The 15,968-nt window shown below is 37.4% G+C and overlaps 4 protein-coding genes and 1 non-coding gene across 5 annotated transcripts; 3 read left to right on the plus strand and 2 right to left on the minus strand.

The window, feature by feature from the left end:
- Nucleotides 1-304: 304 nt before the first annotated feature.
- LOC135799116 (uncharacterized) lies at nt 305-2,322 on the minus strand. Its single transcript, XM_065312142.1, has 2 exons — nt 724-2,322; nt 305-663 (listed from the first exon to the last, which is right to left on the minus strand). The coding sequence occupies exon 1, from the start codon at nt 2,159-2,161 to the stop codon at nt 770-772; it is 1,392 nt and encodes a 463-aa protein (XP_065168214.1). The 5' UTR covers nt 2,162-2,322; the 3' UTR covers nt 305-663; nt 724-769.
- A 12-nt stretch (nt 2,323-2,334) lies between these two features.
- LOC135799120 (uncharacterized) lies at nt 2,335-3,848 on the plus strand. Its single transcript, XM_065312146.1, has 5 exons — nt 2,335-2,474; nt 2,534-2,869; nt 2,926-3,142; nt 3,201-3,539; nt 3,601-3,848. Exons 1-5 carry the CDS (start codon nt 2,423-2,425, stop codon nt 3,710-3,712), a joined length of 1,056 nt encoding a protein of 351 aa, XP_065168218.1. The 5' UTR covers nt 2,335-2,422; the 3' UTR covers nt 3,713-3,848.
- A 655-nt stretch (nt 3,849-4,503) lies between these two features.
- Nucleotides 4,504-5,576, plus strand: LOC135799121 (uncharacterized). The gene is made up of 3 exons (XM_065312147.1): nt 4,504-4,646; nt 4,873-5,046; nt 5,107-5,576. Exons 1-3 carry the CDS (start codon nt 4,532-4,534, stop codon nt 5,253-5,255), a joined length of 438 nt encoding a protein of 145 aa, XP_065168219.1. The 5' UTR covers nt 4,504-4,531; the 3' UTR covers nt 5,256-5,576.
- On the minus strand, nt 4,719-4,791 carry TRNAK-CUU (transfer RNA lysine (anticodon CUU)). The gene has a single exon. It is a non-coding gene; the product is annotated as a tRNA-Lys (tRNA).
- A 329-nt stretch (nt 5,577-5,905) lies between the features above and the next one.
- LOC135799115 (uncharacterized) lies at nt 5,906-15,512 on the plus strand. Its single transcript, XM_065312141.1, has 7 exons — nt 5,906-6,048; nt 12,182-12,423; nt 12,489-12,753; nt 12,825-12,997; nt 13,061-13,314; nt 13,369-13,522; nt 14,819-15,512. Exons 2-7 carry the CDS (start codon nt 12,183-12,185, stop codon nt 15,121-15,123), a joined length of 1,392 nt encoding a protein of 463 aa, XP_065168213.1. The 5' UTR covers nt 5,906-6,048; nt 12,182; the 3' UTR covers nt 15,124-15,512.
- Nucleotides 15,513-15,968: the final 456 nt, after the last annotated feature.

A 15,968-nucleotide genomic window follows, 5' to 3' on the forward strand; every position in this document is an offset into this window, starting at 1 on the left:
GATACCGTGTTTCTACAAATCTCGCGACACGGTTTACATTATTAAATTGTGCACGGTTGCAATTTTCGCAGTTGTTTCCAATGATTTCAGGCAAAGCAGCTGCAAAAACACAGAATTTAAAAAAGGGTAACACTTTTTGTACCCACAGAAATTGTTTTTTACTTACCTTTAACTTGACGTCCCCAAGCATCACAAGGCGCTTGATCTAATGCACATAATAATTGCCGTTCAACATAACCAGCTCCCTGCGCCCACAAACCCACAACTTGCACCAACATAAAACACAAAAAAATATTTCGCCTCTCCATATTGTTGGTGGTAAGTTTAAATTTGAACTGAAGAATTTTCAAGCGTACGCCTGACTTTTTATACACACAATTTCTACACCTTTTGTCATTAGAAGATAATAATGATTAACTTTAACGCGCCGAGGCATTGTCGTGCAGTGAGTTGTCGTTTCACTTTTTCTACTCGTTATTCGATGCTTATCGTGTTGATGGCTGCTTCTCTTAATGATTCGCTTCATAATTCATTTCGGTTGTGCTACTGCGCTTGCGCAATCGCTGCGTTGCATAAACGCGCGCACGGAAGGATGTAACAATCTTCGGTGCACAAGAACAACTGAAGGTGTAATCGAAATTGGAAGCGGTTAAATGCGCACGCCTGTTAAAGTGTAAAGCGAACCATTCAGAAACACAAAAAAAGAAAAATATTATGCAATACCTAGTTACATTTAGAGGTTATACTTTGAAACAAACAAAGCACATGATTAATTGATTTTTTCTGTTGCACATTCACCACCAGTAGTAGGTGGGGCTTGACGTCTCCATGTATCCCCGAAAAAATCTTGTCCTTTATTCATTTCTTCACAGGTCAAGGCTGGTTTCACCATTAACCAATGACCAGTGACAATTTCTTCGCTGTTACAAGTTCGACATTCGCCTGTAAATGTCGCCATTGAAAGATCACATAATCTAGTAGCAGTTAACACAAACAATCCGCCATTTTCTAATGGGGTGGAAGCCGTGATCCTCCATTCTCCGTTTTTCAGAAACCCATCACCCAAACTCGGAAGAATCGGAACATTAAAATTAATACCATTTGTTTGATCAATCTCAAAACCACCTCCAGCTAATGATGAGATCCATTTGCCTACTATTGAACAAGGAAGACCTTCCTTGGGTGCAGGTACTTTTGACTTCATAGATTCTACATCCTCCAAAATTTGTATCAACTTATCTTTGAGCGCTGCATCTTTTTGTGGGCTTCCTGATAAACTAGGAGTAGGTACAATGCTTTTTATAGGACTCAATGGGGGTAACGATGGGATACTGACACCACCTTCTGGTGTCATTGCTTCACATTCTGACTGATTGAACGCAGATAATTCAATGCCTAAACCCCTTTCCAAAACAGATCTAATTCCAAGTGTGGTTTTCATCATTTCACGAGTTTGTTTCGTAGGTTGCGTAGCATATTCTGCAAAATCCTTCCCACTTGATACTTTTTGTAAATCTTTCAAAGGTGTTGTTGCTGTAGCGAGAGCTGTTGTTTCTTCCAACACCTTTCTTTTAGTAAGCGATGCAGTTTTCCATATAGATTCAGTATGTGGTTCTGAAACTGAATCTTTTCTTGATTTTATCGCTTCATCAAACGCCTTATTCGCAATACCATCCAAATCGAATTTTACAGTGGTTGGAGAGAAATTCTCAAATCTCAAATCATTCCAATTTGAAGGATCTAATAAAGCGGTCGTGACTTTTATAGATTCTGGAATCGGTAAATGGGGATAATTTGCTCTTGCTTGAATCTGTTGATGATGAGGACCTTCAGGCATATAGGCATCATGTTGAGGCATGACAACGTAAGGATTTGTTTGCGGGGGCATTGCTGCCATGATAGGTAGGTTTAATTGATATGCAGGTGCTGCACCATGATAAGGGTCAGGTGGATAAATCATATATTGTCGTTTGGCTCGGTCGTCATATATTTTTAAATGAGATTCGTTGAATATCTGTTGCATTGGTAAACTATATTTGTGATTCTTCGGCAGTTGTCTTTTCAAGTATTCTTTGTCTTCGGGAGTTAAACTAATGTATTGCACATTTTTAACCTTTATAATTAAAGATAATAATGCGAATATAAATATATAATGCTTCATATTTTGTAAATCTTGTGTAAAATTATAAAAACTTGTCAGTGTGACGCTTATATAAGTTTAAATGTGGTTTTACTGTATGCAACACTAAATACAACATTCTAATCTAAAAAGACGCAAACTAGACTTATCACCAAATTCAATTTTAAAAATTGGTATTTATCTCTACCAGATTAGGCTTATGAGTGATAACAACCAAAATATGTGATGTTGATAACTAGTTTCATCGGAATAAACGTGAAAATTCCATTGTTTTAAAGAAAAATGTTGGTTTTACTTGTTATACTCCTCTTTGGAGTAACAGCAACTTTGCAAGGTAATAAAAGCATATTTTAAAAACCTTATAACGTTAAATAACTAGAAAACTGTTTTTAGATCCCCAAGTTATTGAAGTACAAGATAAGCAGGAGCATGAATTATCTGTTTCAACACTAAATTCAAGAGAATACTTAATTAAACTGCCTCATTCTTTCAAGTTAATCATAGAAGTGGAAAATGTAGATCTACAATCAATCTACGGAGATTATTTACTTATTAAAAGAGGTCCTGATATGGATGAAGAGGGTACTGGCATTGCACTAACTGAAAAAGGCCTTCCAGAAGGCAAAATTGTTATTTCTTCTAATATTATTTATATAAAACTATTTATCGGGGAATCAGAAGAAGGAAAATCAAAAATTAGAGAATTCAAACTAAAATATACTGCGTATGGTAAGTCATAAAATATTCTTATAAATTAATATTTTTAAAATTATAATTAATATAAGGAACTACGTCATTAACGACAACGGAAGCTCCAACATCTACATCAACTTGGCCTTCACCAGGAGCAAATGACAAAAGTCACTATAAAGCTCATTTATATGGATTGAGAGATGTCGACTACGAGATTGAGGAGAATGTGGAAAATTTACGAACAGCCATTGGCAAAATGGCGGCTGAATATTGCAAAGACCAGGCGATGCCTGTTCTAGAACCGATTGGGTATAAACAATTTAATTATATTCTTCATCAAAACTCTACTTTTCTAATTTACTTTTAGAAAAAACAATGTTCTTATTGCGGATTTGATAAGATGTCCATATTATTGGCCAGATAGTGAAAAATGTGTCACGGTAAATTTTGCTGTTCCCGTTGTGATGAAACCAAATTACGAAGGATACCAATTGTTAGAAATGCATTTAGAAGTGATGTGGAAACGATACGAAAAATATCTTACGGAATTTAAGTTAAAAAATTATATTAAACCTGATATGGATGCAGAAATGGTTTATTGGGACCTCACGATTATAGTTCTGGTGGTGCTATTAATTTTGGTATTGCTGGTTATTGCACTAGTAATGATAAGCAAACCAGGATGGTTGTTTAAACTTTTTGGAAGGTAATAACTTTTTTATTTATATTATAAGGATGAAAATACATCAAAATTTTTGTGTTTCTAGGGTGAATAGACCAGGAGACAGAGTGAACATAATTGAACATGAGGAGAGGGATAGTTGTGTGCCAAATGAATCAGAATTTGACAAATTTAAAGCAAATGCAGTACTTATATAAATCCAGCTATTCTACCTTCCCAGGAAGTATTTATCTGTATATAGAGTTGCCTATCATAAATATTCTTCGTTTAAAAAACTAAATTATGTTTTATACTAACTTAAATCGTTAAAAATAAAAATATTCGTAATTATTATATAGTATTAACACTTTTCACACCTAATAAGCCTCAAAATCTTGGAGTAAAATGTGTTTAAGTTCATATTAAATGTGTTTTTGAATGACCCTGTATAAGTTTCAAGGCGAAATCTATACAAAGCACATTGACGCTTATTCTATTGATCCGTCACCTACAGGGTATTTCCATCTCTGTTCCTCTCACACAAAATGACACTTCAACCAGTTTGTACCTCAACTAAGTTTCAAAAGACGTATCCACATGCTTTATATTCTTAAAAACCAAACAGCTGAGTTCCATCACTACAAAACTTGCCAGCTGTGCTTGCAACGAGATGTAAACAAATAAAATAAAACGTGCACCCGGTATAATCCCGACATATTTGCCCGTAGAAAACACCGCAATTGTGCATCATAATCGCGTCTTACGTTACGTGTAAATATTTAATTTATATCTATAGAAAGCACCCAACAGTGGCTGCAATGATATTAATTCGGTACAATGTGATAAGTAGTAGATAAGTAGTGCACAAAAATAAATTAGATTCCGAATCCAAATCAGAACCTTGAACAATATAAATCACGAAACACTGCACGCTACACGCAACGAGAGTGCTTCAGTGGCTGTGATCTGTGAATGACAATAATTCTGTGTGCCACATAAAATAAACCAAGCATTTTTAATTCTTGAATATTTTAAAAATGGGTTTGGTTCATTTCATAGTGAGTTGTGTCTATACTATCGCCGGAATTTCCGCGTTTATAGTCTTTTTACTAATGCATTATTATCCAGCATCGGTGTACGGATTCGTAACAGGTACGTATTCTTAGTTTATGCTAAATCATGTTGGGAAAAATGTCTAACGAATTTAAAGAACATAAAAAGATGCGCCCAACGTGGGGCTCGAACCCACGACCCTGAGATTAAGAGTCTCATGCTCTACCGACTGAGCTAGCCGGGCTGTGAACACTCCTCTGTATAATACACAGTTGACGCGACTGTTACACCTTCAAATCCTTGAACTCACGTTTTATATTTTTAGCTGCCATTAGCGCTGTGACCGCTCATATCAATTGGTTGCATAAGCGGCGAAGATTATCCTTATGGTATGAAATCCACGAACTATCACAACTCTACTGGCTGGGTTTCACTATGTTTGCATTGGGATTCGCTGGATTTGTCTATCACCTAGTTTACTATCTATTGCTGCACCAATGTAATAAATTATAAATATTTTTATTAAAATTAATTGTATTAATAATTTGTATGTTTTCAGACACTCAACGTATGGATTTGGCCGTTGCGTGCATATGGGGATTTATTACGGTCAAATCAGCCGCCATTTTGATGATTTACGCGAAGAAATATGTACGTGAAGCTGAAGGACCCAATTTAATTGTTAACGAGCAACAAGCTGAATCTTAATCTGATAAGCATTAAAACACAGACATAAATGTGATATTTTAACATTGTATGCATCATTTACACTTTATATTCTTATATTATTCTATCGAATGTAAGTTGCAATTTTATAGTGGCATATAGTTATGTACGGCGGGTTCCAGAACCAATATTAGAGGTTAAGATTACTATTTTGTTATATTTTGATCTGCTGGTTCTTAAATCTATAATCTCGGGTTTTTATATGACCAATATTTTCTCACATCGTATATTATAATTGATTTATGAATAATTGACGTTAGTTTTGTGTATTTTTGCAATAAACATTGAGTTACCATCAACCTATTTCTCGGCACGCTTGTAATTATCGATGTTTGAAGAGGTACGAACACTTGTTGCGCGTTCCTGCGTAGTCCCGTAAGCGAACTGTACTCTCGCGATGTCTGTTACATTCACGACGACGAGTCGCGAGGCGCGCGTGGTGGCTCTTAAGCTGAAGAAGCGGCGCGCAAAGCACCAAAGCTGCGGCAGCAAGCGGCCTGTTAATACACACGGCGACGGCGTCGAAGGCGTTCGCACTATTTCAGTTCTTTGCGCCGCAGTGTAAGCTCGCGCGGTTCGCTCACCTAGAGTCGTCGCGCCGGCGAATGCACCGAATCTATAGTGTTCCATTGCCTACCGCAACAAACATGCTGCTGCAAAAGCGCGCCGCAATCCACATCGATGCAGTTTAAGTTTCTATCATTCCAAGGATTGATCACATTTGTTGTTGTGTGGGTGTTAGATATCAAGTGTAAGGAACCAAGGTCAAAAACAGGTGAGTTTTAAGGTACTAGATATTTTCGTTTTGAATTTTGTTTAAAAAAATAAGAAGGAAAAAAGGTAAAAGCTCCCTGTACTACGTGCAGTGAAGAAGCGATGAACCCTATTACCGTCGAAACGCGCGTGCAGCGATTATTAACGTTAATGAAAGCATTTTAATGAACTTCCTCGGCGGCTGCCTGCAGCTACGTGCTGTACTTACTATCGCAATCGCACGAAAACACACAGAATGCGAGCAGCGACAAACATCGAACATCGGATCGCGTTGTTGGTGTTCGTCCGGTTTCTGCTTGCATCGCTGCTTGCATTCATGTTTAACAAGTAAAGCAAGCTAAAAAAATCAACAGAAATAATCTGTTACTTATCAATTTATAGATGATTTTTTACTTGTATAGCAATTTTTATCAACCTATGTTTATGTAACACTGTTGTTAATAATATATTGATGCAGTTGTTGTAATAAGCAATAAAAAATATAATAATACAGATTGAGATCGTAACAAGCGGTCTGGTTGATGGTCATGAAGTGTCTTTGTTTGAAACACTCCGCTGGACGTGATGTGGAGAGATAAAGTGCTCCGGTTACTAAAATCACGTGCATCTACCGTTAAGCATCGAATGACGTAAACATAAAACTACAATTGTTTGGAAAAGTACATACAATACGTGGGTTTCAAATCAAATGTCTTAACATCAACACTATTCAGAAAGTTTCCAGTTTGTAAAAGAAAAGTTCAAAATTTTGCAAATAATAAAGTGTTTATTTGCAAAATGATTTGAACCTCAACTGAAAAATTGATTTTTTGATTAATTCGAAATTAAAATAATAGTTTACTGCTCATTAAATGAAAATATAATTAACTGTGAGAATAGTTATAATTCACTTATAAAAATACTTAATTTAATTGGTTTATATTCATTGTGTTTTTATTGCGTATTGAATCTTATTAGCAGAAACTATTGTTGCGTTCATTTATATTTTTGCCTCACTTTTCATTGCTGCCAATTTCCATTCCATTGAAACGCTTGCGTTTTTCACTAAGCATTTTATTGCGGATTAATTAGAGCTTGCATACAATTGCGAATGGAATAATTTAATTGAATAGTTTACGTTTACCATTGAAGTGTACGCCGGGCAATTATTGTAATAGAAATCGTTTTTCCTCTCTGTTTGTGTTGGCGCGCGAATTAGATTAAAACGAATTTAGCCTAAATTTCACTTTTTTACACTTTTTCTTTTGCAATACCACACATAAAGTGCAACGATGCATAGTGATATATGGACACGATTAAGTTTCAACATTCTAAATGAAGAAAAGGCGCGAAAACGTCAATTTTGCAAATAATAACGACATTATTTGCAAAAGTAACACATTACATCTTGAAAATATATATTTTTCTTTACTCTGAGATAAAATAGGAAAATTTGTGTTGATTTATGTTGAAATTTGCGAATATCCGCTAAAAAAGCTACGATTTAAATTCATTAAAAAAACATGTTTACAAGTTACGCAACACCAATAGCCGAAGAAGACCTTGCGTTGTTTTGCGTTTGTTTTAAATAAATTACTTCGCATTCATTGTATCAATGATCAAAATTAAGTTTTTTTAGGTAACCACATGTAGCATAACGGCAACACATCACAATAACAACAATTGAATTGAATTGTTGAATAAATCGTACACCAAAGGTGTGCGCCGCAAAAAAAAAAAACACCACAACAAAACAAAATCCGTACGTACGCGAAACGATTTGCAATTTCCGCACTAATTTTGACGCAATACGTGTTCGCCTGACTCTGCCCCTTTTCGTATTTTATCGTCTGAGCGAAGCTGGCACAAACTTTAAGAGCCTCAACAATTGCGATTCGTTTCCTTGTGAAATCTACCGCTCAAAATTTGTTTCGTTTGATGGCGAAGCAGTAAAAGTGGAAAACATGCTACGCAAAGCAATTCGCAGGTCGCGGCAATGAAAACAGTAATATACCAAAGGTATCATAATGAGGAGGATGTGGATGGAGATGAAAATGAGCGGACTATGACCTCCTCAGTCATGACACTCGTTTACCAAACACTGGCAATTAAAATCGTACGGCTCTCGGAAATGAAAACAGTCAAATATGAAACTGTATGAATGTGAACACTTACAGTTTACTTTCATTTGTAAATAATGACTAATTACTCCTATGTCAATAAGTACACCTGCATTTCTAAGTGTAGTACGTAGTATTTTTTTATGAATCGAAAACAAAAGTAAAACTTTCGTCACAAAATTAATTTTCTACACTTTTATTGTTACAATTGGCAATTGGTATTGTTACATTTCTTTGTGTATTTCCCAGTTTGTATCGCCCACGTAACCGTAAGCGCTTTTTTTTTCGAAAATAATTTCATTCAGATGAGATGCGAGCGCGAAATGCGGAGCGAATACTCGTACGTATGCGAACACAATTGTAAACGTTTTTATTTGCATTTTCCTATGTTTCGAATGTGTGCTAATATAATGGTATCGAATTTGCATGTTTTCACTTTGCATTAATACAATGTATCTGACTGCTTGATGTCGACACGATATTTTATGCACTTGTGCGTAAAAGTAGTGTTTTTAACATGCTCATAACAATATTTTCCATTATTCACGGGTAATACAAATTTATAAAAATGTGTTTTTAAAAACCGTTATAAACGTGAACAAAAACAATAACTAAATTTCTCCATGATATATTTATCAAAACCAATTGTTTCAAGCAGTATTTTCCTCACAATTAAATAATATAAAGTTATTTTGTTAATTTTGCTCAAATCGCGGCTTGTTTGAACGCTGAACGTTGATTGTTCGCGAGTTAAACTGTTAAAAACTTAATTGGTTCTAAGAGAATCAACTTTGCGCTCTAATTACCGCTACAAACTTCTATTCGCTAATAAATTACATCGTCCTCCGCTACAACCGAAAATATTTTATTACCGATTCAAATTTCGCGCTTATTAAACCGTAATTGTATATGTTTATAGAAGTACTTAAAACGTGACGCCCGCCGCTGATGATTTCGATTAATTAAAAACTAAAACGGTGTTTGCATCTGACGCAAGCCACACGCCTGCCTGCGCGCGCATTTATTATTCGAAATTGTGCGAAAAAGAAAGAATAAATTCCCAAACTAGAAATTATAAAGTTATGATGAACAATTATACGATTTCCAAGTCTAATGCATGAATGTGGAGAAGATAAAATAATGGCAGAAGCGAAAGTGTATTATTATAGTTTTTACATTCCTCGAGTAATCAAATTGCGCATTGTTATATATATGTTTATATTTTGCATACAAAAAGAATTCAGACTAATTAAAAAAAGGTGTGCTTTCTTTTTATTATCTTTTTGCCGCTTTGCGTTGCGCAGGAGCATGAATTTTATGTCTGTGTCAATGCCATTGTCAAGAACATTATTAAACTCAAAGAAATGTTTCTTTAAACTATCCCTGCATCAACTTGTACTTTAAAAGTTTAAAAATGTATACTTCCAGGAAGTAATCTTCATAAAATATAACTAATCCTGTTAAGACTTATCATTGTTTAATAAACGCACGTCATAACCGTTCACCGTGAGTTAATTTGAATGCAACGTGAGATAAAACCGAAATGATTCGTTCACAATGACACAATAGATCGTTTGTCGATTGTTTTCATTGTATAGCTACCCGTTCAAAACCTATATAAGCAAAGAATTTGTTATTTGTTCGTTACGCCAAATCGTGGACCGTTATTATCATTTCACAGTTATATAGTTTAAGTTAAGTTTACACACGTATCGCTATCGCAGGCCGGTAAGTTCAGTAAGCCAGTGGAGGCGCTTGTGTCGTTGGCCGGCAGGCGGCAATCGGAAGGAACGTGCAAGCGAACGGTATTTGGTGATTCCCAAGAGACCAAGACCAAGACCGTGTATACGTCAAACAATATTAAGCTGTAACGAAACTACTTGGTCATGGTCATTGTTTCAGGGACAAATATCCAACAGTAAAAGAGTAATTTAATCATTGATCATGTTTTGCATAATAAAGGGCAGCGAATAATGTGAATGCATAAAAATAATTACTCTAATAAATTTCCCTAGCCGCACAATACTGATGTGAAGTAAAGTAAAGTAGGCAGGTCGAGTCGTGCACGCTGGTGATGAAATTGCACTGCAATTATTCGGTTAATTTTCATGCAATTTACCTACTTAGCCCATATGCCCACATCTCAAAGCTATAATCACCTAGTAAAGAGAAGTCGAGTTCAACATTTTCCCGAGTTGATGAAAATGATGAAATTCCAGCCTTGGCATTGATCATACTGACCCATTGCGGCTGATTGCCTAATAAAACGTGCAACATCATTATAAATATATTCACGTCGTCAGCGCATCTGCAGGCAGCAGGCACATTATTTACTTATACAGGTCTAATGCGGCCTAATGGTAGCCGACATATCGCAATCTTCACGCAAGGTGATAATCAATTTCCTTACAACACGAGAAAAAAAAACGCACCATCGCTTGTAGTTTAGTCGGCGTGCAGCTGCGAATGTCGGGATGGACACGAAACCAACGGTTAAATCATAATTTCTTCCTCTCGCACGGCTCGCGCGCGCCCGCCGGAGATGTATATAATTCTTCCGAGCGAGTTCACAGTTAACCGCAAAGAGCAAAAAGCTGTAACTCGCAACGACTGGCATGTCACGACGCCATGCTGCACGTTACGTTTACGTGGTTACGTCATGTGCTTTTCGGAAATAAATTGAGCGTTTAATTTGTTGCGAAGCGTGAGCAAAGTCAAGGTAGACTGGATGAAAGTCACGTTAAGACAAGACAAGACACGCTTGTCAACAGATTTATTTTATTCCGCTGCGCAGAAATGTTATCTGAAGTAAAATTAATTGTGTACTTACGATTTTTCTACAGCTCACGCACTATTCGCACGTTTTACTCATTAGATTCAAGTTAGAATTACTATTAACACTGTTGTGATACATTTCGCGTCGCGGTTCGGCTGCACTAACAAATTTTGTTTGTCCAGGTTATGACAACTTAGCGCGCATGCGAAATTTGTGCGCGCATGTGCATAATACAAATGATCCTTGCAACCCAAAATGCTTACCACCTAAAACTATGATTTTCATGTGTGTGGCATTTAGGTATTGTCATCCGATTATTATGATTAACAATGCAAGTCAGAATTCGAGCAAATGCACTTAGCCGAACACAATGCAAGTATGCAATAAATTGAAAGCACGTAGATTGAATCATAAAAATCGCGCAGAAACCGTTCGGCGTTCACTCAATCGTATGATTCACGCAGTCCTTCCTTCTTCCTTTGCCTTTGCTTCCATTAAATCCCATCCAGCTCGCGCATAGCGGTACAGCCCAACAACCGGAGCGGCGGCGCATATGCCTCACGTGCGTCGTGCACTTGGCTTTGGAATTATTACGTAGTTGGCTTTTAATCAAAGCCAATTTCTTTGTGCAACTCCTCTCGCTCGGCCAGCCAGACCAGACTTATTATGTAATAACATAAATATCACGTCGCGGGCAAGTACATCAGCGCGGAATGCAATGGCGTATGAAATCTAATATGTCGGAATGTATTAAATTGCATTTTCAGTGAGACAGCGATACGTCTACGCGTGTTCTTCGCGTGCATTGTTCCCGTAATATAAAACAACAACACAATGCGAATGTGAATTCGAATGAAACCAGAACCAGCCTATGGTATTAAATAATAATAACCTGGGTTCACTTGTTAGTTATTGACTTATTTTATCAATCACCCTATATAAGTATTAGAGAAATTGCATTGTCGTGTTTGAAGCAAACAGAAAAGGTTGTTCAACTTTAGGTCAGTGTCAGTCAGCGAGACCCTTCTTCTGATGAAATAGATTTCTGTTTTTAAATTTAATCATTAAAATTAATTGCGTCGGCAAAATGAGTAATGAGCGTAAAGATGCACACGAGAAGAATTGCGCGCGGTAATTTGCGGCGGGAATGTTCCTTTGTTGCGCGTTATGTTAATATTAATTATCAATTGATGAGTGCAGTGCGCGCGCGCGCTCGTTGCAGTCTTAATTATTTCTGAATTATCTGCTTCGTTTTCCAGAATGAGTACCAACAATAAGTCGACGAAATTTCTGCAATTGCTCATCGTGTGGATCGTCGGCAATGTGCAGTGCGCCTCGTTCCCACCGAGCGTGCGCCGTAATCTGCCCATCGCGATAAATAAAATTAGCGAGATTGTCACGTCGTGCGACAGCACCAGCTTCAATGTCACCGTGTCGATGGAACATCCGTTCAAAGGAATCCTGTTCTCCAAAGAATTTTCACAAGAATGTCGTTCATTCGGTATGTTGTTGCTAATTTTACGACCTAGAACACAGATTAATTTAATATTAATTTAATTTTATCAGGTACGATGAAGAATTCCGTGTCTGTTGACTTACCAACATCTGGCTGCGGAGTTCGGTTAAGTAAAGACTCCGAAGACATGCTCGGAGATGAAAAGAAAATGTTCTACAGCGTTACGTTGGTGGTCCAACAAGATAAACATTTGCGGCAGATCAGTGACCAGGAACGTACTGTTAAGTGCATGGTTGACACAAATGTCTTCAATGTGAAGAGCAAACCGATGGAAGATGCGCTATTCAATGAAATATTAGATAAAAAAGATCACAGGTAAACTACTTTTCTTCACATAACCTTATTTGCATTGTAAAACAAGTTGCCTAACATGAAATAAATTTTAGAACGGGGAGAATGAAAGATGAAGGCTGGTCCAAAGAAATACATCCTGATGTTGAGTTGACTGAAGCACTGCGTGCATCCAAAGCGTGGATGGAAATCGTGCCAATTGAAAATGATGAAGAAGCGCTCCAAGTTGGCGAAGAAGCACTTTTAATGGTAAAGTCTACTTTACCAGGTATGCAACCATCCATATTTAAAAGTATTAAAACAAAAAAACTTACTTTATACCTAATTTTAGTTGGTATTGGATGGAAAGTTGTCGATTGTGTAGCCCATGATGGTTTGGGTGACTCATCTCAAAAACTCCTGGATGAAGATGGTTGTCCAGTTGATGAAGGATTACTTCCCGAGTTGTTAAAAGGTCCAGTCAGGCCGATTGTTATGATGAGACATCAAGAAGCAGTTGCGAAATTTGTAGCTTTCAAGTTTCCTGATCGAGATCGTCTGCATGTTTCATGTGGTATGCAACTCTGTCGACAAAACTGTGAAATTGTAAGAATTATAACCTCATTTTTATATTTTTTTAATTTTTACATTATATTTTAGTATGATTGTGTTAATATTACCCGAACTGGTCGACGTATTGTCGAAGCAGGAGAAGATGGCGAAGTTTTAGACAGATTAGAAGTGTTTAACAGCGTTGAAGTCCTAGCGCCTGGTATAGAACTAGACGAACGAGAAAAGGACAAAATGGCGGGAGGTGAGTCGAAATGGAGACTGAATTGTACAAAGTGTCCGCTTGTAAATACTTCTTCATACAATGCACCTTTGTTTATAATAATAAATGTGTACATATTTTTACTTATTAAAAACACTGAGAAGCACTTCTGATTTTTATTTTTTATTTTATTTCACTTCACAGTGGCTTTTGTACGATATTTATTCGAGCTTTTTTTAATGGTGGCACCATACTTAACTCTTTTGTAAATTATTTTATTTTACGCAATGCAGACGTGCGTTTTTATCGTCTGTGTCGATAATAGTTACCTATCATCATCATTACGATGTTTTGATTTATTACCGTTTCGATTGCATTGCGGGGCTACTTCTCCCTACGCCACCCCGCCGCTGCGCAATAAATATTTGCACTTGGGCGCAGTTTGCCCGAACCATTTATTACATTGCGCAAAAAGTGGCGATTTATTTGTGCGCGTATCGACGCATCATCATCATCAACATGATCGGGCGGCGCGGGCGAAAGAATTCAATAAATATTACAATCGGCGGGACGTTCGTGGAAATAATTGCACGTACGCGCCTTGAAACATCAGCAGCGCACAATTCATTATCGTGATGGCGGCGGGTTGGAAAAATGCGCGTGCGCTCTAGTGGACATTTCGAATTAAGCGTTCGCTGTCATTTTTTTCTTTTTAACTCTTTTTTTTTTGTTTCAATAACACACGCGCCCGCGCGCAGTCGGTGTGCGCTTGATTTATGATTTCTGCACTCGAAATATGCGCGGGGGGATTATGTCTTACATCTTACCTCTTGTGTCTGCGCATCCGCGTTGGGTGAGACCACCGGAGTGCGAAAAAACGACGGCGACGGTGATTATTATTGCCGGCGCGATTTGCGTTGTTTTCGCGTCGTGTTTAATAATTTCAGCGCGCGGCCACGACTGACATTTTTACGAACGCGGCCACTCATCGTGCCGTCGCTCTTTTATCTGCCGGTCGATTGTGGTCGATTCGTTGTTGAGCGTTTGAATTATATCAGTATTACGGGGCTAATGCGGGACGAGCGGACGCGAAATGCGTCGAGACGGGATCTATCGTGAGTGTAATTTACTAAATTACCACGAGTAAGAGTAAGATCAGCTCTTCTTTACACTCTATCGACTACAACTTACTTCTATTCAACCAAAGACTTTAAGACCGTCGTGCTGGCGTAATTAAAATCGCAAATGAAATATTAATTCGATCACAATCTTTTTATTGTCCGCCCGAGCAATGACAATGCGTTGTATTAATGATTGAATCATTTATTGTGTTTATAGATCCATTACGAGCAACATTTGGTTACTTCCCGGGCGATCGCACGTTCTGCGTCTCGCCGGACAAGATGGCGCTGACATTCTGCGTGCTGGGATTAATCTTCTTGTGCGCTGTCATCGTCGCAGCGTTCGCTTTGTATAAAGCACGCCGTTCGGGCACGCCAATGCCGTACTACACAAGAAGTCTATTTTCTAGTAGTAGTGGATCCGGTAATGGATCCGCATATGGCAGTAAACTACTTTTACAGGATAGTCCGTGCATGGGACAATCAGCGGCGAGTATGCGAGGTTATGGCCGAATACTTTAACCGTAGGCAACCAACACGTCTCACAACACACTGTTCACTAAACATTTCCGATTGGTTACTATATTGAGCTCAATGATGACATTTTAGTTAATCTTAGTTACCTAGCAGCAAATACTCGTTCCTTTTATTTATTATTTTTGTATTATTTATATTTATACTCTGTTGAGCGATTCATGGGGATTTATTTGTGTTTACCGGGGTCTTTAATGTTTATATTGTTATATTATCGTATTTAAGAAGTTCCTACATCGACGACTATGAAAGTTTTAAATCTGCGACTGGAAACTGTGTCGTAGTCGTCGATCGTATGAAGAAAAATGTTAGAAATGTGTTTTGATATGGAAAATAAATTATATATTTACTTATAACTAAAAGTAAAATATTTTTTACATTTTTTGTTTTTTGTGTGAGTGTAGTAATAGTATAGAATCATTAATTATTAGCAACATCTTCATTAGACATTCATATACTATTCTAATCAAAAAGGCGAAGACAGTTGTGCTTTTCTGGCCAAGTTATTGTGATTTATTGTTGATTTTTTTTGGCTTTTCATTGCGCTGCCGCACAAATACAAACGAAATGACTCGGGGGTGTTTTCGAACGCGTAAGAACAAAGCCCGTAATTACATTAATTAACCGACCGACCGACCATATCTATAATTAATATCGAGCGCGCAAAAGATGGTGTCGGCACAAAACACCCCGAGACCCCGAGCGAGCCTGGCGTAATGATGATTTGCGTTTTTTGTTTTTCACTCGTTGTTGCTCACTGCGCTAAATCGGGACTGGCGGGCGTAATGCTCGTCTTTGGTTAAATTACATTTTTGCCATAGATGGTGGCACGT

This window comes from Atheta coriaria, unplaced genomic scaffold (assembly GCF_025399875.1).
Source record: "Atheta coriaria isolate IRGN ID8LTWV9N9 unplaced genomic scaffold, Caltech_Dcor_3.1 hic_scaffold_9_pilon, whole genome shotgun sequence".
Lineage (NCBI taxonomy): Eukaryota > Metazoa > Arthropoda > Insecta > Coleoptera > Staphylinidae > Dalotia > Dalotia coriaria.

Bases quoted from the DNA above. Each gene is read 5' to 3' on its own strand.
- LOC135799116 (XM_065312142.1), bottom strand. From the start codon at position 2,161: ATGAAGCATTATATATTTATATTCGCATTATTATCTTTAATTATAAAG.
- LOC135799120 (XM_065312146.1), top strand. From the start codon at position 2,423: ATGTTGGTTTTACTTGTTATACTCCTCTTTGGAGTAACAGCAACTTTG. The intron at 2,475-2,533 runs GTAATAAAAGCA...AACTGTTTTTAG, and splicing joins AGTAACAGCAACTTTGCAAG to ATCCCCAAGTTATTGAAGTA. The intron at 2,870-2,925 runs GTAAGTCATAAA...AATTAATATAAG, and splicing joins ACTAAAATATACTGCGTATG to GAACTACGTCATTAACGACA.
- LOC135799121 (XM_065312147.1), top strand. From the start codon at position 4,532: ATGGGTTTGGTTCATTTCATAGTGAGTTGTGTCTATACTATCGCCGGA. The intron at 4,647-4,872 runs GTACGTATTCTT...TTATATTTTTAG, and splicing joins GGTGTACGGATTCGTAACAG to CTGCCATTAGCGCTGTGACC. The intron at 5,047-5,106 runs GTAATAAATTAT...GTATGTTTTCAG, and splicing joins CTATCTATTGCTGCACCAAT to ACACTCAACGTATGGATTTG.
- LOC135799115 (XM_065312141.1), top strand. From the start codon at position 12,183: ATGAGTACCAACAATAAGTCGACGAAATTTCTGCAATTGCTCATCGTG. The intron at 12,754-12,824 runs GTAAACTACTTT...AATAAATTTTAG, and splicing joins TTAGATAAAAAAGATCACAG to AACGGGGAGAATGAAAGATG. The intron at 13,315-13,368 runs GTAAGAATTATA...ATTATATTTTAG, and splicing joins GTCGACAAAACTGTGAAATT to TATGATTGTGTTAATATTAC.